We start from the raw sequence: 27422 nt of genomic DNA, 5'->3' as shown, positions 1-27422 counted from the left end.
TTAGGTAGAAAAAACCTAAATGGATGCCAGATGTACAAGTCTTTTTGGTGTTCAGGACACTGGATTGCTTATTTAAGAACAGCTTCTGTCTCTTTGGCAGTCAGACAGCCCCCACAGGTCCAATATAGTCTATCGACGAAGTAGCTGGGTACTGATTCTCGGTTTAAAATGGAGCCTGGGTTTTACGCTGACTCCAGCACGTTTAGAAATCCCACATGAAAGCACCTGAAACAGCGCTGCTGATTGCATAAGCTTTGCCTTCAAAACACAGGCTCTGTAGCACAACTCATTAGGAGTTTTGCTTTCGGTTAAACTCAAAGACAACGTATGCAGACCCTTGGGAACTGCACAGTGGCAGTTGATTTTATGGGGGTTTTATTTATGGGCTCACTTCAAATGGTATGTGTCAGAAACTGTCCTGCTTCCAGAGAGACAGGGGAGCACGGGACTGCTAACTTAGAGATTCGCATTTAATTTCCCCTTGTACTCTGAAAGCCTTCTACATCCTGTATATTCTCTCCAACATAAATACGTAAGTTTTCCTGAACACCCAGCAAATAAGAAACTATTTACCCTTTAGGGAGCTGTATTTCCTCAAGTGATTTTTAACAAAACAATTACCTCTCCCCCAATAACTGAGCTTCCTGCGCTCCTGATAGCGAGCTGTTTGTGGCCTTTTTCTTTTCTCTTCCTCGGCTGAGGGTTCGAACGCCGCTTTTCACTCTACTGATTTGCTGCTCTTGACAAGCCATCAGATGACAGCACGGGAAAGAGGCCATTTCATTTTCCAGTAGCAGATGGTACACTAAGACTTGGCCTCCTAGAACATCTTACACATCCAAGCGCCGTCCAACAACTGCAATTTAATGCAAAGGCTCCTATATTGGCCACTATTTTGTCCGTGCTGGGTTAAGTTTCACTTCCTACCTGGAGCTGCAGTTTCCCGTCCCATATTGCCATGGTGAAGAGTGAGCTCTCCAAGCTTGCCTTGTGATCCAAGCTCTAGCCCACCTTCCCCAGCTGGGTCTCAGCCTGGGCTGGAAGCGCTACTGGGAAGCGTACAGTCATAGTAAGAGCACCAGGACTGTATTACTATTGCTACTTCATGATTAGAAATATGGAGGTAAATGAGTTGTGCAAAGCGTACAGTGCTCTTGAACACACGCCAGTTCCCACTCTCTATTTTCCACCCTAGACCACGTTGCTTTTCTGGTCAAGCGTGTTAAGGAATGTGCTTTTATGCAGCATCTTTCGTCTGGATGGGTCCCAGCCTTAAAAGGAATGTTAAGTGGTTTTACATAAGGCATTACGTAGGGTTGGAGAATGTGATCTGTTTGCATTGTAGTCTTCAGAGGAAAAACAGCCAAGGTTATTGTAATGAGACATCAAGATTCATCTGGTAACGGTAGATGCAAACCTGTAGAAATTTCTAAATGAACAATATAATAAGGGTGGTTTTAAAAGCAGCGGAATGTGCCGTGCGTGTGAATGCACGTTCATTGTCTAATAAGAAACTCTGAGCTATGAAACAGCAGCACGAAGAAAAAATACTTCAGCCCTAGTTCTCATCAGACTGCTAAAACACCTTTAATTTCACGTTAGTCTAACCACCTCACACGGAAGGTATTCAAAACTGTTCTGTGGGATTGCTTCATGTTTGTGGTGTGTTTGAATAATAAAACAGCTCAGCTGCACGGCAATGCTGAGGCTGAAGACTCGTGAATCAACTCGAGGGCCTGCAGCTTTCCCACTCATTGATCCACGCAACACACTGTATTTTACATCCAACTTCATCGTTGAGGAGACGCTCTCAAGAAATGCTGCAGCCTCTTCCCTATGATTCGAGACGTAGCTTGTTTCCCTAAGTTTGTGGTTTGGGTTTCTCAGGTTGTTTTTTTCCCTCCCCGATGAAACACAGGCTGTTGCTACACCCTGCTCCCCGCGGCCACGAGCAAGGGCCCTGCAGAGGAGCTATTTCCAGGCTCTCTGCAGGCAGCTTCCCGCCGCCGAGTCCAGTTCTGCCTGCGACAGGCAGGATGCTGAACCTACTAAAGCTTCTCGGCGTCGCCTCGGCAGCTCTCAGTGCTGTTAATGCTGCTTTACTGCTGGCTGAGCTCTGCTAGTGGGACCCAGAGTGGGACAGGGCAGGTTTCGCAGAGGTCCTAATGATCTCTTGCTGTTGGAGTGGCCCTTTGGGGCGGCTGGGCTGGCAGTTGCTCTGAGCACATGATGACCGCTACAAAAGATGCCTGGAAAAAACTAAAGAGATTGGGTAAAGAGGCTCTGAAAGGAACATGGTAGTTCTGTCGCATGAGGGAGAGGACTTGGCAAGGTGGATGTGAGGTACGCAGCCAGGGGAGTAGCTCTGGGCAAGAGAAGAAGGAGATGGCGTCCAGGCCTGTTAGATGCTTATGTCCAGCGTGAGAATTCAGTGGCTCAAGAAGGCATCAGTCTCCCATAGACTGAGGATCTCTCCAGGGCTTGTTGCTGAGACGCTCTGGGAAGAGAGAAAAGACACTACGGGAGAGCAAAGCCTTTTCAGGCTGTCAGGGGACCTGTGTCCCTTGCAGGAGCATGAGAATTAAATAAGCTGTAGCACAGACCCTCACGCCAGCTTTAACTGAGGCCCTTGTGCAAGCATTTGTTTTTCACGGAAGTGGCTATACATTATTTTTGTGTCACCCTGTTTACGTAGATGTATCTCAGGAGACTTTGCAGCTGATTGTGTGCTGTTTGCGTGCAAAGGAAGGAAACCAGCTGGATGCCCTTCCCTCCCACGTGCACACGCGGGAGGGCAGAGGTGAAGCAGGCAGATCCGCCGGCAGTAACTGCTCAGCACGAGGATGCAGGAAAACGTGACCGTTCAATTAAAAGCATTATTACAAGGGGACTTCAGAGCACTGCCTGGAAACCCGGCTGCTCCCCCTGTTTCCAGGTGCACGAACCTGGCTGGAACATATTGCAAATATCTCGCTGAATCACACAGGCAGGTGGATTTTGTTGTATCTGTCAAGACGCAAGAGGAGCTGGAACCCTTTCCCTGGACGAGGTGTATCTTCAAGGGGAAATCCTAGAAACAAAGTTGGCACGCACAGATTTTGGCTTGGACTTCCTAAAGCCACGTTGCAAAAAAAGAGACTGGTGAGGAAGGGTGTTTTGAATCTAGCATCCATCTGCCTGTCAGTGCAGGGGAGAAAGAACAAATTAAAACCAATATTGGAAATAGATGGTTAGTTGGGCTTAGAAGAGGTCTTACTCACCTCGAAAGAGAAATAAGAGGAAGGAAGAGAAATCTCGGAAGGTTCTAGTTAGTCCTGCAATGCTGATGTGTCTCAGTGCCTGTGACAGAAAGGAAGAACCTGGGGCTGCGAGGCAGTGAGGCTCCAGATCCAGCACTGAGGCACCAATGTTATCTGAACCCATGGCTGAGAGTGGGGTATTTTATCCAAATCCAGCAAAACCTCACAAGAGTCCTGAGGATGCTGTTTGGGGTGAGGAACCTACTGGAAACCGGCCTGATAGTCTAATTCAGGTTGGAGAAGTTGCATTTGTTTATTGCCAGACTTCTGCGGTATCTCATCGTTTTGGTGCTCAGCACTGACCGGACGCAGACGGTGCAAAGGCAGCCCCCGAGGTAAAAACCAAGCCTATCTCTGAGCACTTGCTGGGGTTAGTTTGGCTGAAGTTTTGGGCTGATAGCTCTTCATCTACATGGCTTTTTGTATTCTTAAGTAGTTCCTTCAGTTTACAGAGCATCTTCCAGAAGGAAGGACCTTTGCACAGACTGATTAAACAAGTCATTTAATGAACCGCTGAAATTCCGACTCCTCCATGAGTGAAATACGATGGCTCTGTTACAGCCATAGTGTGCAATCATGTTTACAGAAGAAGCAAAGATAATTCCTTTGGCTACAAACCCCATGTGAATGTAGGCGGTCGTAACGCTATTCGGGGTAAGAAATAGGAACAGCAGGAATAGAAGGGCTTCCTAAGCAACAAAGATCTGCTTCACTTAAAAATATTTCAGTAAGAAAAAACCAGAAAGGTGTTAGGAAGGCTTCATCTTTCAAGAAGAGTGGGAAAAAAGCTGATTCTGTTTTATCATTTTTTCATATTTGCTAGGAATCGTGGCCTCTTAACCCAAGAGTAAGGGTACGGAAATTAAAAGAGTGATGACAAATCACCTCCACAGAGTGTAACTGCTTGGGAGAAGTCGCCTTGCAATGCTCTTCAAACACAGCTGAGATCTTTATTCCTTTTCCTTTCTCATGCAATTAAGCAGAAGCCGTGGAAGAGTGAAGACTGAGAAGTGATAATAATAACTGTGGGGAAGAAGCGAATGTATTCAAGAACCTTGTATAACCACTGTAAGAACAGATCTGTCACTCGGGGTTAAGACAGCGCCTTGTCCGTGTCACGGCAAAGAAAACTCATGGCGATGGCACAGTTTCCCTCAACATCAAGCCCCGGCAAGTACTTGGTGGCAGCTGAGAAAGAGCAGAGGTTTTGCAGCGTCCCTTTCACACCTCTTACATAAGTGTTGCACAACGCGGCTGGTTTCTGTTTGCGAAGGGCTGGGGATATGAAAAGCAGCTGGAAACGCTGCCTGGGTAAGTGGGCCAGTCGAATCAAGGTGAATTATGAAACTGCCTCTGCAAGCTGTGTGAGCGGTACACACGATGGATTTAAATCCAGGTTCTTTCCTAATTCTGGGGCCTTTTCAGCACTGTATCTTCTGGCACGTTGGCTTGGGGACCCCCAGCCACTGTCTCTCCCTGCGTGGTGTTTTCTCTTCTTGCCTTTCCTCTGCTTGGCATCGTTTTTCCTCAAGAACCGCGTGCCTGTTCAGTCCGTTTGCTGAGAAATTAGCTCTTTGTGATCAGGCAACTCGGGTAGCAAGAATGTAAAGACAGCTCCTAGGAAGAGCTGTTGGCAACTGGAAAAATCAAGGATGAATCGGTGGAGCGAAAGGGTGGACGGTGAGTGAAAATGAACAAACGCTGAGTCACCCCCTGGAAACGAAATCATCTGCAAAATCCTCTGACTTGGGATCATAGGAAATAATGCAAGAAAAGGCCTTGGGACTTCACACAGCCAATCCCCCTGGCACAGCACAGGATCAAACCTCTCCGCTCCTCTTTCCTTTTGATACCACGTGCCATAATGGAAGAGAAAGGGGAAAAATGCCAGTAAATGGGGCAGTACAAGCTTGACCTAAGCAGCAATTCTCAAAGGGAATGAGGAAAACAGGACCTGAGCCCATCTCAGTTTAATTAGACTTTTGAATTAACAGATCTCCTTTTCCATCCTCTTTTTTTTTTCCCTCTCCATTTCCCAGCTGATTTTCTTTTAAATTCCTCTTTTAACCTATCTGAACCCCTCTGACAGTCTCCAGCATAAGAAACCCTTCCTCACAAAGCCGATAGCTTCGAAGAAGCAACAGGCACATGTGATTTTACAGATTATTTATAAAAATCATAAGGGAGCTTCTGCAAAGGCCACAAGCGGCTGAGCTCCTTGCGGTCGCGGTGCCCGGCAGCCGTGGGCAGGAGGATTCAGCTGCCTGCCACGTGAGCTGGCACTTTAGTGAGCTGAAATTATATGTTTTGCTCTGATGCTGTGAACATGGGGAGGAAGCCAACGGGAGGCAGTCGCCGAGTATTGGAGAAGGCACTTACAAATTAAGTATCATCATATCAATGGGAGCGCAACGACACGTGGCTTTGGCACAGATGAGCCACCTGGAACAGAAAATCAGTTCGCTTTTGAATGTTTTTCCCTCTTTCAAAAATGAAGAGTGGATCCTGATGGTTCCTGTGCATCCAACAGAGCTGGATGGCCATCGGCTTTCTCTGACCACTGCAGGCCAGCGTGCAGAAATGAGCAGCACTCTCCCAAAATCTCCTCTTGCAGATACAGTCTGGGGGTCAGGTTCCTTCTCATCCTTCCAGATTTTGGCCCGTACAATCTGTGGTGATTGTCACATTTCCAGTTTAGAGATCATGCCTCGAGCGCTGTGCCGTGCTTCTTCCAAAGAGCAGCACGGGGCTGCAGCTTCAGACGGGTTGACCGGCAGCTTGTTGGCATCAAAAGTATGGACAAGCATTAGCTCAGGACACTGGGGATGAGCATGGTCACCGGCGTGGCAGTCTGCTGTGTGTGAGTGGGAGTGGGCGAGCTCTCTGCAGGTGGCATTGCAAAGGGCTTCAATGCTTTTCCTTGGTTTGCACGATAAACACAGGCCTGGGATGCTGCAGCTGGCAGGAGAGCATGGGAAGGCAAAGAAAAAGAGATCAGCACGTGCTCCGTCCATCCCTCCAGGTTGGGGGCATGCGGGCTGAAGTTTTGTGCCTGGGCGTTCCCGTGTGCCCAGGCTGAGTCACGGTCTCACGTGGCAAAGCACTGAATCCATCTCAGATACGAGGGGGCAAGCGCTTGCTGTTAGAGGGAAATCTGGAGGGAAGGTGCATGTTATCAGCTGTGCTGCAGCACCCCAGGGGTGCCCAAGCCTGGGTCCTCCAGCTGCATCTTTCGTGCTGGATCTGCACATATACAGCATGTGTCTTAAGATCACAGATCACAGAATCAATCAGGTTGGAAGAGCCCTCTGGGATCATCGAGTCCAACCATTGCCCTGACACCACCCTGGCAACTAGACCATGGCACTAAGTGCCATGTCCAGGCTTTTCTTAAACCCCTCCAGAGATGGGGACTCCACCACCTCCCTGGGCAGCCCCTTCCAATGGCTAATGACCCTTGCTCAGAAGAAATGCTTCCTAATGTCCAACCTGAACCTCCCCTGGCCAAGCTTGAGGCTGTGTCCTTTTGTCCTATCGCTAGTTGCCTGGGAGAAGAGGCCGACTCCCATGCTGCCCACAGACGCTGCCGGCATAGGCAGAATCGAGGGAGCAGGAGCTGGCTGACCCCCACCCCAGGGCAGGATCCCTCCAGTGATTTCTCAGCCCACACGTGCCTGCACACTCACCGTGTGCTCCAGGAAGGGCACGTAGCGTGTGTGCATGAGCCATGGTGCGTGTGGCTCTGCTTGGGGGCGTGTGTCCCACCTGGGTGCTCTGTGCGCGTGGGTCACCCCAGCCAGGTGGGCGTTTGTGCGTGTGTCCCACCTGGGAAGGTGTGTGTGTGCATGAGCCCCAAGCCCATCCCATGCCGGGCAGGCTGAGCGGGGAGCTGTGTGCCCAGTGCCCCCACGCAGGTGGGTGCCCATGGGGGTGCCCAGCGCCCCACACGAGCCTGGTGGCCCCAGTGGGGATATCTCCAGGGTGTGGATGCCCAGGAGTGTGCTTTGTGCTCGCCAGGGGTGGTTGCCCCCCATGTGGGTACCCCCCAATGAGCCCAGTGCCCTGGTAGGAGTGACCTGGGGGTGGGGGCATCCTGGCCGTGCTGGGTCCCCCAGGCATCCCCCTCCCCGTGGGGGTGCGGGGTGTGGGGGCACCCCGGGAAGTGGGTGCCCCTGGCTGTGCCCGTGCCTGACCCCCGGGTGTCAATGCCTGATGCCCCCACGCGTGGGTGCCCCGAGTGCGGACGCCCGTGGGCGGGTGCCCCGCGCCGTGCCGTGCCGTGCCGTGCCGTGCCGTAGCGGCGGGCGGGGATGCTGCTGCTGCCGCCGGCTCCCCCGCCCGCCCCGCGCCACCGCCGCAGCCGCGCCAGACGCAGCGCGGCTCGGAGCGCGCACGGAGCCTCCCGCAGCCGCCGCGGCCCGGGCAGCCCCGCGGCCCGCCATGGCCCGGAACCGCCGGGAGAGGAGCAGCTGGGGTAGGCGGCGAGGGGGGGGCGAACCCGGGCGGGGCGCCGCGAACAATGCCGGGCCTGCGGCGGCCCGCGGCCCGCTCCGCGCCGGGGCGGCCGGGGCTGGGGGCGGCCCCGCCTGGGCCTGGGCCGCCGGGGCGGGGCGGGCGCGGGGCCTGAGGGGGAAGCCGGCCCGGGCAGGGGCTGAGGGGCCTGGGGGGCGGAGGGCCGCCCTCTCCCCGCTCTCTCCGTGGGGCCGCACCGTTAGCTTTTACCCCCCCTCATCCCTTGTACGGGTCTGGAGCCGGTGGCGTCGGGCTGCCCCTCCCCTGCTGCCTGCCTGCGGTTGCTGCCTGCTGGCCCCGTGGCCGGGGAGGGGGGTTTGGGCTGGGGGTGCCCGTTGTTCCGCCCCCCCCACCCCACCGCTGGGCGGACGAGGCGCCCCTGGGTTGCCACCGCCCTCGGCCACCCCCAGCAGCCACCTCCCTGGGGAGCCCTTCGGCCTCCCCGGCTCCCCTCCAGCCTGCCCAGACCTCCCTCACCCCGTCACTGCTGTCCCCACAGCCCCTGCCCGCAGTCCCGGTGGGGACGAGGGCTGTCACCTCAGCCACCCTGCCTCAGCCGGGGAGCAGGAGTCCCGCTCACCCCACCTTCCACCTTCTCCTTCGGACGGAGCCCTCGGCCTTCCCCGGCAGGTCGCTCCTGCAGAGGGTTTTGCACATTTCCAGAGGCTGTAGGGCCTTGTTGGTGTGTCAGACCCTCGGGAGAGGGGCCTGTTAAATCCATCCCTTTACAAACCCAGCCTGAGCCTGGGGGAGCTGGTAGCAGCATCGCCAGGGAGAGGAGCGGGGTTGTGGGGAGGAGGAAGTTCTGCGACGTCTTCCTATGAGGATTCCCTTCTCCTCCGGAGCCGCCTGCCTGCGGCGGGCCTGGGTCCACCGGCCGCTGCTGCCCCGCTGGAGCCGAAGCTGGTCCCACAGGTGGGCTGCACCGAGCAAGCAAAGGGGCTCCTGCCTCCTGGGCACAGCCAGGGCTGCGGCCGAGCCTTCTGCGTCCAGTGCTTGGCGATGTGTTGCTTTACCGACTGCCACGGATGTTTTGCAGAAAACCAGGTTCTGTACAGCCATTTGCCGTTATTTGAGGCTGCTGAGGAGCGTAATTTGTCATTTCCCCTGAGTTGTGTGCCATGTGAGCTCACTCATCGGTGCTCGCGGGATCCTGGCTCGTCAGGCAGAGCCGGTGAGCTGAGCTGTGATGTTTAGATACGCAAATTACATTCTCATTTGTAGAGATGAGCGTAGCATTTCCCATGGTAATGATTAACAGTTGAGGGACGTGTTTGTGGAAGCGTTTGGATAACGGAGTGTGTGATTTGAGTAAACGGAGCGAGTGGTGGTCTTTTTGCAAGAGAGCAGGGAGAAAATGAGCAACACTTGTTCGCTCAGTGCCATTTTTAACTGTGACTCTTGACGAAGGTGGTAGACATTGGAAGGGGCTGCCCAGGGAGGTGGTGGAGTCACCATCTCTGGAGGTGTTTAAGAAAAGACTGGACGTGGCACTTAGTGCCATGGTCTAGTTGACATGGTGGTGTCAGGGCAACGGATAGACTCGATGATCCCAGAGGGCTCTTCCAACCTCACTGATTCTGTGATTCTGTGATTCTCAGCTTTGTCTCGCGGAGCTGTCAGTCCCGTCTCTGGGTGTGTTGAGCATTGCACACACGTACACGCGCTGGTGCTTTCCTGTCACATCTCGACAGCTTGAGAAGAAAATGCAAATCATGCTGAAACGGATGTAAATAGAGAAAACATCATCTTGGAAAGTACAGCCTTGGTCCAGCAAGACCATTAGGTACATCCCTCAGTCTAAACGTGCTGCTAAGCCGTACTCGAGTGAAATGTGATGTGTCACTGATTTGCTGAACTCTTCCTTAGATTCTCAGTGAGTTTTGCAAGAATCTGGAACCATCCATGGATCCAAGTGGATCTCTGTGGGATCAGCCGCCTTCTGCTGCAATCCATCCATGGGTCAAAATCCTACCCTGTCTTCCACAGTGGTTTACCTATTCCTAGAATGATTTCCCGGCACCTTGCCAGGCTGGTTGACATTGCAGGTAATAAATTAGAGAGCAAAATGCCTGTATTTTTTACAGGAAAAAAAAAAGCACCTTTTATTAGCGTGTGCATTTATACACCAGAACCTCGCTGCCCTGAAAGATGTTTACATGCAGTGACTGCAGCACTGTCTGGTGACATCAGCCCGTGGGGTGACTCTTCCTGTGCTACGTTTTTCAGCCTGGCTGGCGAAGGAGGAGTCTTGGGCTTTTACCATCTGAGCTCTGAAACTAAGGCAGAAAGTCCTGGCTGTGCTCTAAAAATGGGCTTATGGGTCATTAAAAATATGACGCTGTGTTGAAACGGATCAAACTTTGTCCCAGTTACTCTCTGGTTACTCTGAAAACAGGCAACTGCTTAGTGCAACCCTTCTCCTTTGTGTCATAAAAATAATTTGCTTTTTCAAAGATCACAGAGCAAATTAGGGTGAGCGAGTGTGTGGCACCCAGAAGAAATTGCCTCTGGTCAGCTGTCAGAGCTGGGTTACTGTCACGTATGTACGTCCCCAGGAGCTCGTGTAGGGGTGTGTAATGCATCAAGCAGGATTTAGCCCCGGGCAGAAGGTCAGTGTACCACTATGCATCGTTTAAGGCTCTCTTACTGAACGTGCTAAGGGGTGCACAGACCTCACAACTGCTGCTGGTTGGTGGGTGGATGGCAGAGGGAGCTGTGGGTGAAAAAAACCACATATAATTTTTTGGGTAAGAGTGAGGGACCCCACTATTCCTGAAATAAGGATTGTTAGTCTGAATCCTGACTGGCACGGTGAAGTCCAGGCCGATCAATGAAGGCTTGCAGCAGATTACATCAATTTTTTTTCTGAAATTCTTTGTGCTTGGCAGTTGCAGATGCTCAGCAGCCTGAGATCCCTGCTCCCAGTCACTCATTTAAACAGCATAGACTGGAACAAATTGTGTGAAATCTCATGTTTCCTCTCATGGCCCGTGTTGTAATCGGAATGACCCACTCGTCAAGAATTCATTTTCAAAACCATAAAAGGGATTACAGAGGTTATATATACTTCTTGGTCGGGATTTTCAAACTGGATGTGAAGTTTGTGAGAGCTCTTGAAGGGGCCTGATTGCCAGGAAGGGCTGAGCCCCTTGGGGAGAAGGGGCTTCTCTCCAGCGCAGGCCAGGCTGAGATCATCAATGCCCCACTTTCAGACTGCACAGCAATGGGTTAAACTGGAAAGAAAAGGATGATTTCAGTAGTCCTTTGGTATTTTTTTTAACTAATAGTGCTAACATCCTTTCAGTTTGTCATCTGGTTTCTGACCTTTTATGGTGGATTTTCAGATTCCACTTACTGGCATTTCTGAACGCTGGGAACCTCCTGGAAAGTGAGAGCTGAAATGTTTCAGACAGGCGGGCTGCTACACAAAAAGCCACTAGATATGAGAAGATTCACAACCAAATTACTAGGGAAGAAAATGAAGTGTTGGGACTTGACAGAAGAGACAAGACAACATTGCAAGCTGGAGACCCAAATCGCTAAACACGCTCCTCGATCTTTGTGCCTTTGGTTTTGAGGCAGCAACGTTGTACAAAGAATTTAAGTAGCATGGTCTGATCCATTGCAAGATAAGCAGGAGCAAGATCAGGCTGCTTTTCCCCTTTTGGGCGAAGAATCGAGATACTCTGAATGCCTTGAAGCGGTGACATGGTGCCCTCGTCACACGACGAAGGGCTTCGGCGTTGGCTGCCTGCCTGATTCGTGGCAGGGGGAAGCAGCGTATGGAGTTGGTTGTATCTTGCTGCGTTTTCTCTGCTAAGCCCGTGGGTCAGAAACAGCATAGATAAATATTGTTTAGGGCCTAGGTGATGTTCCTAGGCAGCAAGCCTTATATTAACTCCTCTGCACCATTGACTGGGACCTTTTCTAGCAGAGGAGGGTGTCTGGTGCAGGTATCACTGTGCTCTAGGAGGCACAGGGTGGCCTGTGGGTCACCTCCAAAAGTCACTTCAGTCTAGAGGGACCCCAGCTCCTTTGGTCCTGCCAGAAATGCTCACATTTGCTATCAGTTGAGGGAAGGCCGAGTGTTACAGCAATAAAGTAACTGAACACAAATTTCCCAAGTGGGGTAGAGGCTCCAGAGGAGGTGCTGAACTCTACCAAGCCAGTAAAACATATTTAAAGCGCTCTATATGCATAAACATTTTCTCCAGAGTGTAGTCGCCTTTCATGCTATATCCTAGGATTTCGTGGCACATTTACCAAACTATTTTCAGACAATTGTAACAGCAAAAGGGTAAAAATAATTTCATGTCAGAAATGACTAAACCAAATACTTGGAGGGATGCTGGTTGCTGACAGAGTGGATGCAGAAAACGCGTGCTGGGGGTGAAGCGAGAGTTTTGGAGATGTGTTCATGCAAGATGTGTGTCAGTCACTGTGTCACACCTAAGTCTGCCTAGGCTTAAGTGTGGGGAAGTGAGCAGGCCCAGGGTTTGTACCTGAGAAATGGATGATGGCCTTTTGGTAGCACTCTCTTGTGACAGTCTTTTGATGAACACAGGTGGGAATAAGGTTCCCTCTGAGAGCTGCCCACCTTGCCTTTGAATCAACCCATCCTGGCACATGAACTGGCATGGACGTAGCCACATAACTGTCTAATGTGACCTCAAACTTCCTGAAAAACTTCTAGAAAAACCTCTGTCTGATCTGCTTTCTTCCCAAGGTAGTCTCTGGAGCATGCTAATAACAAACACAGCCTGGGAATTTCACAGCAGTGGGCACTGCTGCTATTTCAGAGCCATCTAAGGCACCGTAGCTTCATGTAAGCAGTAGTAGGTGTCACATTAAAAAGTTTCACGTTGGATTTTGGCAGCTGAGATGTGTCTGTTGTAACAGACAGGTTTAATGGCCAGTAATCATCCAAGCCCTTGTTTCTGTCAGCAGTCTTTTCTGCAGGAAGGTCCCAAACCACTCGTGTTATCAGCATTAATCGTTGATCTCCTTGTTTCGCCTGCCAAAGGGAAAAGGGGCTGAGCTGGCCACGCTCTAGCTGAAGCGGCCGTGCTGCCAGCTGGGTGACTCAGGGCTGGCGGGCAGAGGGTGCGCTCTGCACCTTACCACCGCTCCAAGGAAAGCAAAGGATGGGCACCAAGCCTGGCAGCAGCAGCCACCCTCCTTGGCTCCCTGCTGCAAGCATCCTGGGGTGCTCGCCGGGAGCACGTGAGAGTGCAGAGGTGTTAACACTGCGGCGCAGCTGGGGTGTAAGAGTTCACCCCAACTTCGGAGAGGGTAGCTTGGGATCTCAAGACCCCAAATGACTGCCAAGTGTGGCCTTTTACCTGCCATACTTGTTTGCTGAAGGACAGGGTTAATTTTTTACATGACAGATTTCTTCACCCATTTCTAAGCAATGCCTTGCAACTCACTGGGTGGAGATACTCGGCACTGGTGAGGCCGCACCTTGAATGCTGTGTCCAGTTCTGGGCCCCGCACTTCAAGAAAGATGTTGAGGTGTTGGAGCGAGTCCAGAGGAGGGTGACCAAGCTGGTGAAGGGTCTGGAGGGTCTGACCTCCGAGGAACGGCTGAGGGAGCTGGGGGTGTTTAGCCTGGAGAAGAGGAGGCTCAGAGGTGACCTTAGTGCAGTCTACAACTACCTGAAGGGAGGTTGTAGCACAGTGGGAGTCGGCCTCTTCTCCCAGGCAACTAGCGCTAGGACAAGAGGACACAGCCTCAAGCTTGGCCAGGGGAGGTTCAGGTTGGCCATTAGGAAGCATTTCTTCTCAGCAAGGGTCATTAGCCATTGGAAGGGGCTGCCCAGGGAGGTGGTGGAGTCCCCATCTCTGGAGGGGTTTAAGAACAGACTGGACACGGCACTTAGTGCCGTGGTCTAGTTGCCATGGTGGTGTCAGGGCAACGGTTGGACTCGATGATCCCAGAGGCCGCTTCTAACCTGGTTGATTCTGTGATTCTGTGATTCTGTGAGATCTTCATTGCGTGCTCTCTCATTTAGCCAGCATTTCCCCAGGAATATCAAGAGCCAGCTTTGCACCTTGATTCATGACAGAGCTGTGACTGCATCTGTACATCCAGTTTGGGGAGGTGCAAGTGATTTCCCACTCTGGCATGGGAAGGTCTGGTTCTGCCTTCCCGTTCACTGCCGTGTTTCCCAAGCCACCAGCCCCATGTGTATGGAGGCAGTGAGCCAGGCTGGGCCCGAGGGAGGTGCCTGTGGATGTGTGCCGCTTCGAGGGGGCTCAGTGGTCCTGGTCAGTGGGTGCTACTGATGGCTAGTGCCAGGCGTGTCCCCTCCCCGGGTCCTGCAGGCCTCTGACTCCGTGGGGGTGCTGCAGATCTCAGCAGAGGTGTGAGCGTGGTGGAGGGGGGTTGCCTGGCTGTGTGGTTAGCTGTGCCCTAGATGCAGGAGGCGCAAGTAGGATGTAGAAGGGGGAGGTGAACGTGTGTGTGGTGTTAAACCCAGCTCAGGAAGTATATGTGCTTTCCTCCATATATATATTCATTTCCTTTCCTTGAGGGTCAGCCTCAAGTGTCCCACCCATATCACAGTCAGGTTCTGACTGCTCAGCTTCACTAGAGCTGACTACAGGGATATCAGCACAGGGATTTTCTATTGCACTGAAGGGAAAGAAATCGCACAGAATCACAGAATCAACCAGGTTGGAAGAGCCCTCTGGGATCATTGAGTCCACCCATTGCCCTGACACCACCCTGTCAACTAGACCATGGCACTAAGTGCCATGTCCAGCCTTTTCTTAAACCCCTCCAGAGATGGTGACTCCACCACCTCCCTGGGCAGCCCCTTCCAATGGCTAATGACCCTTGCTGAGAAGAAATGCTTCCTAATGTCCAACCTGACCCTCCCCTGGTGAAGCTTGAGGCTGTGTCCTCTTGTCCTATCACTAGTTCAGTCAGAACAGAACTTGGCTAAAACTAGAGGAGAAAAGGGATGGCATAATGATATAGAGTAGAGCCAGACAGACTTTGCTTCTCATTTTTCCCTAATTAGCTGGATAAGATGCAGAGCTCTGTGCAAGCCTTGGAGAGAAGCAGAGGATATCTGGTGCATGCTCAAAGCGATGCTGCCTTTCCCAGCCTCCTCAGAGCCTTGCTGGTGAGCGTTGGCTGGTTGTTGTGCGGCGGAGGTAGTTCAGCATGAATAGAGTGAGCAGAACTCGTGTGGCGGCAGCAGCTGCGCTGGATGTGGTAAGTGCAAGGGAGACTGCAGCTTGGAGAGAGATGTCTGTCTTTGCCAGGGCTGTTTGCGGAGAGCAGATAAGCCTCCTGGAAGCTGAAGCTCTCTGGAGAATGTGCAGAGGGATCAAGCCTGACTGTAAAGTCTGTTCAGCGCTTGGCTCATGGTATCGGTGGCACTGTGATACGTTTGTAATGTAAGCAGCTGGGGTGAACCCAGCTTCAAAAAGCATCCACACAGCTATCGCTGCTGATGGAATTAATCCCTAGAGAGCTGCTGATAAGAAACCCAACCCGGTCGATAGAGGGATGCTCCATTCTAGGGAAATAACAAGGAGTTAAAGCATCCCATCAAACCTCTGTTTTCTCTCCTTGGTAGTTTCTGTTTTTCTGTGCAATGAAGTAACCTGGTTCAAATACCCTCCGAACAGCAGAACCACATGACATCTGTGTGTTTTAGGGGGGGGGACTGGGGCCCAGGCTGCAGCCCCTGCTTTTCCTGGGTGGTGCTTGGACAGGTGAGGCTCCTGGGGTCCAAGAGAGCACAAGAGCAGGGCTGGTAATTGGCTTTCTCGAGGCCTGGTTGGGCAGCCTGTGTTTGCACGGATGATGCCATGGGTCCCTCTGTACTCGGCACTGGTGAGGCCGCACCTTGAATCCTGTGTCCAGTTCTGGGCCCTGCACTTCAAGAAAGATGTTGAGGTGTTGGAGCGAGTCCAGAGGAGGGCGACCAAGCTGGTGAAGGGTCTGGAGGGTCTGACCTATGAGGAACGGCTGAGGGAGCTGGGGGTGTTTAGCCGGGAGAAGAGGAGGCTCCGAGGTGACCTTAGTGCAGTCTACAACTACCTGAAGGGAGGTTGTAGCGCAGTGGGAGTCGGCCTCTTCTCACAGGCAACTAGCTATAGGACAAGAGGACACAGCCTCAAGCTTGGCCAGGGGAGGTTCAGGTTGGACATTAGGAAGCATTTCTTCTCAGCAAGGGTCATTAGGCATTGGAAGGGGCTGCCCAGGGAGGTGGTGGAGTCACCATCTCTGGAGGGGTTTAAGAAAAGCCTGGACATGGCACTTAGTGCCCTGGTCTAGTTGCCATGGTGGTGTCAGGGCAATGGTTGGACTCGATGATCCCAGAGGGCTCTTCCAACCTGGTTGATTCTGTGATTCTGTGGGTCACGGCTGCATTTCGTTCTGTGGAATGAAATGTATTTATTGTGCAAACTCATTTAAGGAAAAAGCTGACTTTATTAGTTGGTGTCTGGAAAGCAGTCAGCATTTCTGTGACCTGTTCTTCCATAGCTAAGGAAGAACAGGCTTAAGCAAGCACTCACCAAAGGTATGTTGCATAATTAGTAACATGTAATTTATCTCATTTATTCTTCTGTAGAAGCTTAAATACATTAGACATAGGCTGTCCGTCTGTACACAGGCGCAGCGTGAAATATGCTGGTTTAATTTATTTGATTTTAACCAAAAATAAGTCCTAGAGCATTTGAGGAATGCTTTATTTTTCCCTTAGACTCTAACAAAGTGAGCTGTGTGCCCTGTATTAGGGGGCTGTCGGCGTGATTTGGGCCGTTCCCTTCCTGCTGTCTGACAGCCCAGCAAGCACGAATGCAAATTCTGATCTCCTAATCACCGTATGGAAAAAAGATGTGGATTCCACCCCGCTTTAGAGTCATGGGAATGAGCTGTTATGAAATGGGGAAAAGGAACTGTATCCTGGCAATTTCTGAATGAGCAGCTCGAGATTTGACGTAATTGCAAGACGTCGGGAGAGCCGACAGCAAGGAGGAGTCAGGTTAGAAAAGGAGTGAAAACAAGAGTGAGTTTTGGCCAGATGATGTTTTGCCATTGCCAGGTAGAACTTCCTTCAAAGCAGGTAACTAATTTACACCAGAAAGACTAATGAACATAATTGATTTCCAGTAATACGCAGGCATCTTATAAAGTAATCTCTGGCTCTCCAGTATGGCAGATAATCTAATAAACAGAACATGGAATTTTCATCACATGGAAATAAATATGAGAGAGTTTTGTATGGCATACTTGAAAGGGTCTCACCCCTAGGAGACCATGGCCACTTCGGACTGTGTCCGGAGATGTTCTCCCCAAATCTGTCCATATCTGCTGAAAAAAGTGCTCCTTACAGATTCTGATGTTCTGAAGGGACAACACAATCCCTTCTCCCCCGCGCTGGTTTTTGCTCTTTCCAGCAGCTGAACTGGAGGGAGGGGAAAACCTGGGAGATCCCACCCAGGCAGCGGCAGCAGCAGGAGGGGGAACCTGGCACCAGCTGTCCCTCTGGTAGCAGGACGGGAGGGACTCTCCTCAGACCCTTGTCACGGTGCTCGGAGCGATAGGACAAGAGGGCACAGCCTCAAGCTTCGCCAGGGGAGGTTCAGGTTGGATATTAGGAAGCATTTCTTCTCAGCGAGGGTCATTAGCCATTGGAAGGGGCTGCCCAGGGAGGTGGTGGAGTCCCCATCTCTGGAGGTGTTTAAGAAAAGCCTGGACATGGCACTTAGTGCCCTGGTCTAGTTGATGTGGTGGTGTAAGGGCAACGGTTGGACTTGATGATCCCTGAGGTCTCTTCCAACCTGGCTGATTCTGTGATTCTGTGATTCTGTGACTGGCAGTCAGTTCAGCGTTCCCTGTGCTTGTAGCCCGCAGACAGTAGGGTTTGTGCCCATCTTGGCACCCAGCTGGGCGCTCTGGCTTCAGCTCCCATTACTAGTGTGGGATGAGTACAATGCTGGTCCCCCTTGTCCTCTGCCTGCGTGCGCAGAGGTGGGACTTGTCTGGTCTGGGGAGGTGGCACAGCTAATTCACCTGCACCCCTGATGGCTTGGCTAGGGTCAGAAATGTTGAGATTTAATGTGATTTGCAAATTTTTTCCTGCCTCCACCACATGTCGTGTCCTACGAGGATCTCTTCACTGTCCTTTCTGGGCAGCTGTAAAAAGAAAAAAACCAGTTGGGCTCAGGTAGCCGAGCAGGGCGTTGGGAAACACCGCGGGAGAGGAGGCATTTCCTATCGTGGACTTTATATGGCACATGCAGCATGGCAGTGCTTAAAAAGAGCACGCAAGCCTGTGGCCCTTTGGCACTGGTCCATACGTAGGTGTTGGGAAGATCCTGATGTTGGAAACGGGAGGATCAAGAGCACTGACTGCTCTCGGAGGCCTTCTTTTTTTCTAGTAATTCGGTGATGTGTGCCTGGATCCTGGGTCTCTGTGTTTGAAATGAGTTTTTTTTTTCCCTGGAGGCCCCCAAGCAATGACACGGGGCAGGGGCTGGTGTTTGAAGGGAGTTTGGTGCTGCTGGGCCCTGACTGCTGCAGTTGGGTGGAGAATCTGGCTTGCCAGAGCGTTTGGGACTTTTGTTTTGCTAAAAAAACCTCCAAGCATCGGGAAGAAAAGATCTTTGTCTTTCAACTGTGAGCAAAGAAAGCTCGTAGTATATGTCTGAGAGCCACCAGAAATTCCCTAGCAACCAGGCTTAACGATCCTGATATTTCATTGCAGGATCATAGGAAATCAGAACCTCGTACAAAAGCACTGCTGTTATTTAAAATATGAAGTTGCTGCTGGAGGCTTCTTTATAAAGAGGCCCAGAATGGGCAAACCCTCTTCCTCTTGGTATTTATAGCTTGGCTTTTAGTCTGTGCACACATAGTCCTTGTGCTTTGAAACAGCTGGGACTGGGTGAAAACTGGGTCCCCGAGGTCAGGGGGCAACAGAGACAGAGGAGGTTTAACTTGTGTGTGGTGTGATCAAGTGAATGACCTGCTCAGGCAGGTGGTTGAACAGAGAGAGGAGGTAGATAGATTGAGAAGGATCTGAGGGTATGAAAGCGAGATGGATTGGTGGGGCCACACTCTGAGGCAAAGGCAGCAGGAAGAGACTCTACAAGAAGTGGAGGACCCCCTCCCCTCCTGTCACCAGGCCAAAGGCGGGGACATAAGGGACAAGGGGGAACGGAGAGAGGTCCCTCCTCGGAGAGGCAAGAGAAAACCTTCTTGGACCCCCCCACCTTCCCAGTTGCCGTTGTACAATAGGTGTGGGGCTTTGGGACTTGATGGCCAGGTGAATGAAGATGGAGATAAGGATCCATCCAGTGAGTCGCCCACGGCTTGTCACTCATCCCCACATCTTATGACTTCTTCAATTAAGAAAAGGAGGGTAATTGTAGTAGGCGACTCTCTTCTGAGGGGAACAGAAGAGCCCATTTGTTGACCAGACCCATCCCACAGAGAAGTCTGCTGCCTCCCTGGGGCTCATGTTAGAGATGTTAAAAGGAAGCTCCCTGCTCTGGTGCAGCTCTCTGATGATTACCCTTTGTTAGTTATCCAGGCTGGTAATGATGAGGTTGTGGAGAGAAGTCTAAAGGCAATCAAAGAGGACTTCAAGGCACTGGGGCAACTAGTTGAAGGTTCAGGTGTGCAGGTGGTGTTTTCATCAATACCTCCAGTGGTAGGGAAAAACACTGGAAGAGGGTGGAAAACACACCTGATTAACACATGGCTCAGAGACTGGTGCCACCATTGGAATTTTGGGTTCTTTGATAATAACACAGGGCTCACTAATAAGTTAGTAACCATGGAAGTGGCCAGGAGTGGTCAGATAGCAAGAGTGAGAACTGGTGGCCTGACTCCTTCTCTGAAGTGCTTATATACCAATGCACAATATATATTATTAAGGTAATAAAACTGATTTTAGCAGGGACCTCTCCCCCTGACGGGGTGGCACAACGAGCATCCGTGAGAAAACGGTGTGTGCAAATGGAACATTATTGTGGTATCTTTAACGTATCAGAAGGTACACCTACAAAATTAGCTGTACAGGGGGAATTCTCCCCAGATCGTGAGGATATCTCCCACCTCCTGCCATACAACTTCCCAGTGACTATGCGACGTTCTCAGCTTTGTCTCACGGAGCTGTCAGTCCCGTCTCTGGGTGTGTTGAGCATTGCACACACGTACACGCTCTGGTGCTTTCATGTCAGATCTCGATAGCTTGAGAAGAAAATGCAAATCATGCTGAGATGGATGTAAATAGAGAAAACATCATCTTGGAAAGCACAGCCTTGGTCCAGCAAGACGATTAGGCACATCCCTCAGTCTAAACGTGCTGCTAAGCCGTTCTCGAGTGAAATGTGATGTGTCACTGATTTGCTGAACTCTTCCTTAGATCAAACCATCAACAACGACATCGACGATTTCGGAGCCACAGGGTGGTGTAGGGATCAGCTCCGCGGTGCGCCTCGCCCCCCCCTTTTTTTTTCTGTCTCAGAAACCGTCCCATCCCGTGTCCTCAGACGCCATCTCCTGGGGCAAGGACGACATTTTCTAAGGCAAGAAGTTAGTTGGGTGAGTGACATCCCCGCCCTGCAGCCCTCCACCCCCTCTGAAGAGAGCCGTCCAAGATACCCGGCACCAGCCCGTTAATAGGACCTGAGAGACCTGCTCAGGACACCGGCAACAGCCCGGTGATAGGACCTGAGGGTCCTGCTCAGGACACCAGTGACAGTCCGGTGATAGGACCCGAGAGACCTGCTCAGGACACCGGCAACAGCCTGGTGATAGGACCTGAGAGACCTGCTCAGGACACCAGCAACAGCCTGGTGATAGGACCTGAGGGACCTGCTCAGGCCACCAGCAACAGCCTGGTGATGGGGCCTGAGGGTCCTGCTCAGGACACCAGTGACAGCTCGGTGATAGGACCTGAGGGACCTGCTCAGGCCACCGGCGACAGCCCAGTGATAGGACCTGAGAGACCTGCTCAGGCCACCGGCGACAGCCCGGTGATAGGACCTGAGGGACCTGCTCAGGACACTGGCAACAGCCCGGTGATGGGACCTGAGAGACCTGCTCAGGACACTGGTGACAGCCCAGTGAATGGTCAGCAGGAACTGGACCTGTCCTGTGAGTGGTGCGAACTGTGACTGATGCCAGCCTGGCTCTGCTCTATCAAAGCGCTCATGCCCATCCCCAACTGCCAAGAACCAACACGAGGGCTCATGGGACGCCGCGGGATCCATGGGGGTGACTGTCCTTTCTCTCTCAACTGATCTCTTTTTCCTCTCTTCCTTTTTACTTCTCATTCTCTCTCTCTCTCTCTCTCTCTCCTCCTTGTTGCTGCACTTGTTGGAATTAATAAAGCCCAGGTTAACTTTATCGATACCGTGCCTCGGTTGTGCTTTATCCATACTCAAGGATCATGAATCCATCTTATTTTTTGGTCAGGGTTTTGGGGCTGTGATTTACAGGTGGGTCCTTCTTGGGACCGACTGCATTTAAGTTCTAGACTTGGACATGGACAGTGGGATTGAGTGCGCCTCAGCAAGTTTGCTGATGACACCGAGCTGTGTGGTGCGGTCGACACGCTGGAGGGAAGGGATGGCATCCAGAGGAACCTGGACAGGCTGGAGAGCTGGGGCTGTGTGAACCGTGTGGAGTTCAACAAGGCCAAGTGCAAGGTCCTGCACGTGGGTCGGGGCAATGCCAAGCACAAACACAGGCTGGGCGGAGAGTGGATTGAGAGCAGCCCTGAGGAGAAGGGCTTGGGGGTGATGGGTGATGAGAAGCTCACCATGAGCCGGCAACGTGCGCTTGCAGCCCAGAAAGCCAACCATGTCCTGGGCTGCATCCCCAGCAGCGTGGCCAGCAGGGCGAGGGAGGGGATTCTGCCCGTCTGCTCCGCTCTCGTGAGACCCCCCCTGCAGTGCTGCGTCCAGCTCTGGGGACCCCAACATAAGGAGGACACGGAGCTGTTGGAGCGAGTCCAGAGGAGGCCACGGAGATGATCCGAGGGCTGGAGCCCCTCTGCTATGGAGACAGGCTGAGAGAGCTGGGGCCGTTCAGCCTGGAGAAGAGAAGGCTCCAGGGAGACCTTCTAGCACCTTCCAGTACCTGAAGGGGCTCCAGGAAAGCTGGAGAGGGGCTTTTTACAAGGGCATGGAGTGACAGGATGAGGTGGAATGGTTTTAAACTGAAAGAGGGGAGATTGAGATGAGATCTGAGGAAGAAATTCTTTGCTGTGAGGGTGGTGAGACCCTGGCCCAGGTTGCCCAGAGAAGCTGTGGCTGCCCCCTCCCTGGCAGTGTTCAAGGGCAGGTTGGATGGGGCTTGGAGCAACCTGGTCTGGTGGAAGGTGTCCCTGCCCATGGCAGGGGGGTTGGAACTGGATGATCTTTAAGGTCCCTTCCGACCCAAACCGTTCTGTGATTCTGTGATTTACTAATAAGGCGGGTCCCACGTGGGACTGACTGCGTTTGATTTAGTTCGGGGTTGCTGTTAAGGGCCAGGGGAACCTGACAGGAGCCTTGCCATGTTGGAGTGGGAAAGTGAGCAGTGCCTGTGCTTTGCGTGTGCTTTCCACTTGGGAGCGAAGAAGTGGCTTTTATCAGGATGGGCATGTGTCTTCGTGGCCTGGTTCCTGCTGGGGCCGTCTCGGGGGAGGCTGTTGATGCGGTTGATGGCAGAAGCAGCAGATTACGCTTTGAGCATTAGTGCAGACTGCAGATGGAGCAGGACTCTCCTGTTGCTACAGAAACAGCAGTCACAGGATGCATTAGAGATATGAGGTACTTAGAGAGCTGAGCTTGAATGCTGCATCAATTTCTGGGACAGCCTTAGGAAGGACCTGGTGGGGAGTGTCCAGAGGAGAGCACTCAGATGCCTAGATGATGCGGTAGCAAGGGATGATCGAGGGGCGTGGATGTCTCTTTTCCAAGGGAGGTGTTGTGGCAGTCGTTGTGTATGAAGGAAGTTGTTGCAGGCAAGGAGTGATCTGTTCTCCATGTCAACTCTTGTAGGACAAAAAGTAACGGTGTGTTTTGTCAAGGTGTGTTTTGTCAAGGGAGATTCCAGCAGGGAACTCTTTGTCTGCAGGGAGCACGCGGACAGATGGCCCCAAAGTGGCATGGAGTCTCCATCGAGATGTCTTGAGGACAGTTTCAACAGACCTCTGCTCTGAACGATGCTGGCTTGGGGTGGCTGTTTGGGCTAGCTGGCCTGTTACCACCCTGTCCAGCCCTGCTGTCTGTGATTCTGCACTTTGCAGAAGAAGGAACCCAACAGCTCTTGTTTTACTTGTTTATGCAGGTAGTTTTGCAGAGAAGACTTACGAGTGGAGCTCAGAGGAGGAGGAGTCTGTGAGGAAGGCAGGACCCGTGCAAGTCCTCATTGTCAAAGATGACCACTCCTTTGAACTGGATGAAGCTGCACTGAACCGCATCCTCCTGTCAGAGGCTGTCAGAGATAAAGAGGTCGTGGCTGTGTCCGTTGCTGGAGCTTTTAGAAAAGGAAAATCGTTCCTGATGGACTTCATGCTGCGGTACATGTACAATAAGGTATGGCTCCAGCTCAGGTGGCTCATCCCAGGGGTATGGTGCTGCTGCTCATTGCCCAGGGATGAGCTGGACAGGACACTGGCGTGGAATGCTCAAGCCTTTCATTAGTGTGGGCTTCACAAAATAAACCAGAGCAGATCCTTCCACAGCCCTGTGCACCAGCGGGTCTCTAGTGGACTCTTGACCTTGGAGCAGAGATGTTCACATTTGCTGCCTTGTAGGAAACCTCTCTTGTAGGGGCTGTCCCCCTCCAGCACTGGGGTGGAGGCAGTGCAGGGGAAAAGTGTAAAACCAAAGTGAGATGAGAACTCCAGCAACTTCTTCTGTTCCTGCCTGCAGGAAGCAGTGGACTGGGTTGGAGACTACAACGAGCCTCTGACTGGTTTCTCCTGGAGGGGAGGGTCCGAGCGGGAGACGACCGGCATTCAGATATGGAGTGAGGTTTTCCTGGTGGACAAGCCTGACGGTAAAAAGGTGTGTGCTTCTCTGTTGCATAGCTGTCTGCTGCTGGTCAGCTCGTTTTTCTCTTCCAGCTTTTGTAAGACTCTTCTGCCTTGTCTTAGGTGGCTCAAATGCCTGTGCAGGTTTAGAGAAGGTCTTCAATACCATATCCCTAATTTAGCATGGATGGGTCTAATGCAAGGAGTTGATAATGATGTCTAGGTGTTCCTAATGTCCTCTTTGGTGTCCCTCTAACTCTGGGCATCCCAGAGTTTATTTCTCTGCTATTCCCAGGGATCTTGAATCTCAGGTCCTTGCAAACTACTCCCCTTTCCTAGAGCAGTAGCCATAAAACGGAGTGTCTCCAGTTATAAGTCGGAGGCAGAAGCAGAGAGATTCACAGCACAGTGATGCAGCTGACATTCACCCCCCCCGCACACCCCTTTGGCATTTGAGAATGATTTTGCTTGGATGCAGGTGCTGAATGGGTGCCTCCAAACTGACGTGGAGCTTTCTGCCTCTACAGGTTGCAGTGTTGCTGATGGACACGCAGGGGACCTTTGACAGCCAGTCCACCCTGCGGGATTCGGCCACCGTGTTCGCCCTTAGCACAATGATCAGCTCCATACAGGTAAGAAGGGGGATGTCTCCAGGAATCACTTCCCAAAAGGCGGTGGCAAAAACCCAGTAGCTTGGCACCAGCCTAACACAGCAGCTAGCCAGGGCCTTCGGTGGGAGAGACAAAGGCCATCATGTTAGCTGCCCTGAGTGCAGGATTCACACGACTCCGTCATCACAGGGAACAGTCTCGTCTCACCCCAAGAGCAGGGCCAGCAGCAGGTGCTCCTCTTTGCTTCCAGCTACCAAAGAAGAAAGGACCTTGGTCTGGGGAACTGAGTGTGCTTTAGTCTCAGTGCTACTGGAAAAACCTCTGGGCTGGAGGTGTTCACACCCCAGTAACAGCAGAGCCTGTTAGGGCTTCCCTTCCTACCATCCGGCCTTTGCTCTTGGAGGACAGCATGAAAGGGCTGGAAGCTGTGTCTGTCTTGGTACAGAGCTCAGCACATCATAAAAATGGAGAAGAAGGAACATTGTTTGGACCTGACAGGCTTCCAGGCTGGGGCAGGGAGCAGCAGTGCCTGTCTGTCTGACAGTGTGAGTCTGTCCAGCGGTACAGCTGTGCTTGGGGCCTGTCCTGTACTGGCACCACGGGCCAGCTGGGACTTTGGTGTGGTAATGTCGTAGGCTTCAACCACACCAACTCACGCGTTGGCCCGAAGGACAGGCCATTCTGAGTGCTCTGAAGTTTTTGTTTTTAAATGCAGGTTTATAACTTGTCCCAGAACGTGCAGGAGGACGATCTGCAGCACTTGCAGGTAAGACCCTTGTCCCTGCTGCTCTGCAGCACTCAAGTGCCTGGGTTACACTCCACGCTCTCAAGCTGTGTTGCTCTGGAAAGGCACTTTCGCATTCAGAGCCACAGAAGGGTTTTTCAGTTTCCCAGCTCTCATATTGGTTCATGGGCCTGGAGGAGCAGTCACTTGGGTTGAAACCTGTCTTGCCTATGCTCTCGTAGCGTGGCTTCTTGGGGGCCTGGGTCCTTTGGCATGGCAGTCAGTGGGACACTCGCCAGGAAGGACCGTTCCTGTCTCTGGGACACCTCAAGGCTGGTTGCTTGTGGAGTTGGAAATGGCCCACGGCTGTGCTTTGTGGCTGGAGGGCACGGAGAGGCTGAAAGAACCAAGTCAAGACAAAAGTGGCCGAGAGGGGAGGTGGTGACGGTCTTCAGCTGCTTATGAGGCTGCTGCAAAGTGGAGGGCAGTATCTCTTCTTGTGTCCATAGTGCGTGGGACCAGTTGTCATGGGTGGTGCTGCAGCCAGAGGGGGTTAAATTGACTTCTAATGGTGAGGTTGGAGGAGCATCAAACAGACTGTGTAGGGTAGAGTACCCATCACAGACCACCTCGGTGTGGAGCACCCATCACAGGTCTGCCAGAAACAGTTTGGATACAGCTCACGCTGGCCTGTGTGTCCTTCTGTGGGATTATACTGGGGTTCCTCGGTGAGCAGAGACCCATCAGAGGCCAGGACTGACCCATGGGACTGGAAACACACAATGACTTGGAGCAGGGGGTTAAAGTGGCTGGGAACAGGGAGGGATCCAGGGCAGTTAACCATGTCTTCGCTGTACTCCTGCTGCTGCAGGTGCCTGTCTGCTGCTCCATGAGTAGGGGCAGTAAAAGTGCTTGTTTGAAGTGATGGGGAAGCTGATGGCAGAAGTTGCACTGTTCATGCTGTAGGACGGGATCTTTGGATTGTTAGGAGAAGCCCCAAAAAATTGAGTAGCTGTTTATAAGCCTGGATATTGACATCTGGTACTGGCTGAATACAGGTGACCCCAAAGGGTCATTACAGCCCTGACTGTCAGAGACAAGAAACCAGTTGCATTTTTGTGGCACAAGTGTCCTGCCCATTCCCTGATATTACCTCGAGCTTTCTCTCTTTAGGTGGTTGGTTGATCGGTTAGGTAGGTTTTTCCAGGAGCTTAAGAAAAGGGAAAGAAAAGCAAAAATCCTGCTGGAAAAATCAGCACATGAAGAATTTTGTGTCATTTCAGTCAGTAAATATTAACAATAAGGCCTTTTAAACACTGAACTTACCCAATACAGCTCTGATATTTTAGTTTGGATTTTAAGCCGTTATTGTTTAACATGTTGACCCATTTTTAGGCAGCTGTGAAATCCATTATTGTGCCTTCAGTTAGAAATTACAGTCCAGAGAGACTGGAGAGCCTTCAAACCTCGCTCGTAGGCTAACGCTCCTGTTGTTCTTTGCTTCTCCTTCCAGCTTTTCACCGAGTATGGCCGGCTGGCCATGGAGGAGACGTTCCTGAAACCTTTCCAGGTGAGTCCGAGGGTCCTGGCCAGCACGTGTTCCCTCTGCTGGTGGTGGCTTGGCCCAGAGCCCGGTGGCTTCACCACGAGGTGTCACTGCAGTTTGCAGGACGGGAAGGAGGTGGGGATGCCTGGGGACTGGCTCAGCTGCGTGAAGGAAAGGCTTCGTGCTTCCTTTGGTCTTACACTTGGGCCACAACAACCCCCTGCAGCGCTACAGGCTGGGGGAAGAGTGGTTAGAGAGCGGCCCGACGGAAAGAGACCTGGGGGTGCTGATTGACAGCCGGCTAAACATGAGCCAGCAGTGTGCCCAGGTGGCCAAGAAGGCCAATGGCATCCTGGCCTCTATTAGGAATACTGTAGCCAGCCGGTCTGGGGAAGTGATCGTCCCTCTGTACTCGGCACTGGTGAGGCCGCACCTTGAATCCTGTGTCCAGTTCTGGGCCCCGCACTTCAAGAAAGATGTTGAGGTGTTGGAGCGAGTGCAGAGGAGGGTGACCAAGCTGGTGAAGGGTCTGGAGGGTCTGACCTATGAGGAATGGCTGAGGGAGCTGGGGGTGTTTAGCCTGGAGAAGAGGAGGCTCCGAGGTGACCTTATTGCAGTCTACAACTACCTGAAGGGAGGTTGTAGCGCAGTGGGAGTCGGCCTCTTCTCCCAGGCAACTAGCGCTAGGACAAGAGGACACAGCCTCAAGCTTCGCCAGGGGAGGTT

General features: G+C 52.1%; 1 protein-coding gene across 1 annotated transcript in view; it reads left to right on the top strand.

The window, feature by feature from the left end:
* The first annotated feature begins 7698 nt into the window (after window positions 1-7698).
* Window positions 7699-27422, top strand: part of ATL1 (atlastin GTPase 1) — a 31638-nt gene continuing 11914 nt past the window's right edge. Inside the window, exons 1-6 of the mRNA XM_068416621.1 lie at window positions 7699-7773; window positions 23128-23375; window positions 23715-23849; window positions 24343-24447; window positions 25142-25192; window positions 26664-26720. Of these exons, the coding sequence (XP_068272722.1) occupies window positions 7740-7773; window positions 23128-23375; window positions 23715-23849; window positions 24343-24447; window positions 25142-25192; window positions 26664-26720 (630 nt within the window). The 5' untranslated portion in view covers window positions 7699-7739. The remainder of the gene's footprint in view (window positions 7774-23127; window positions 23376-23714; window positions 23850-24342; window positions 24448-25141; window positions 25193-26663; window positions 26721-27422) is intronic.

Source organism: Nyctibius grandis, chromosome 20 (assembly GCF_013368605.1).
Source record: "Nyctibius grandis isolate bNycGra1 chromosome 20, bNycGra1.pri, whole genome shotgun sequence".
Classification (NCBI taxonomy): domain Eukaryota; kingdom Metazoa; phylum Chordata; class Aves; order Nyctibiiformes; family Nyctibiidae; genus Nyctibius; species Nyctibius grandis.
Note: the sequence above shows the minus strand (reverse complement) of the source record. Positions and strands in the feature narration are given on the sequence as shown.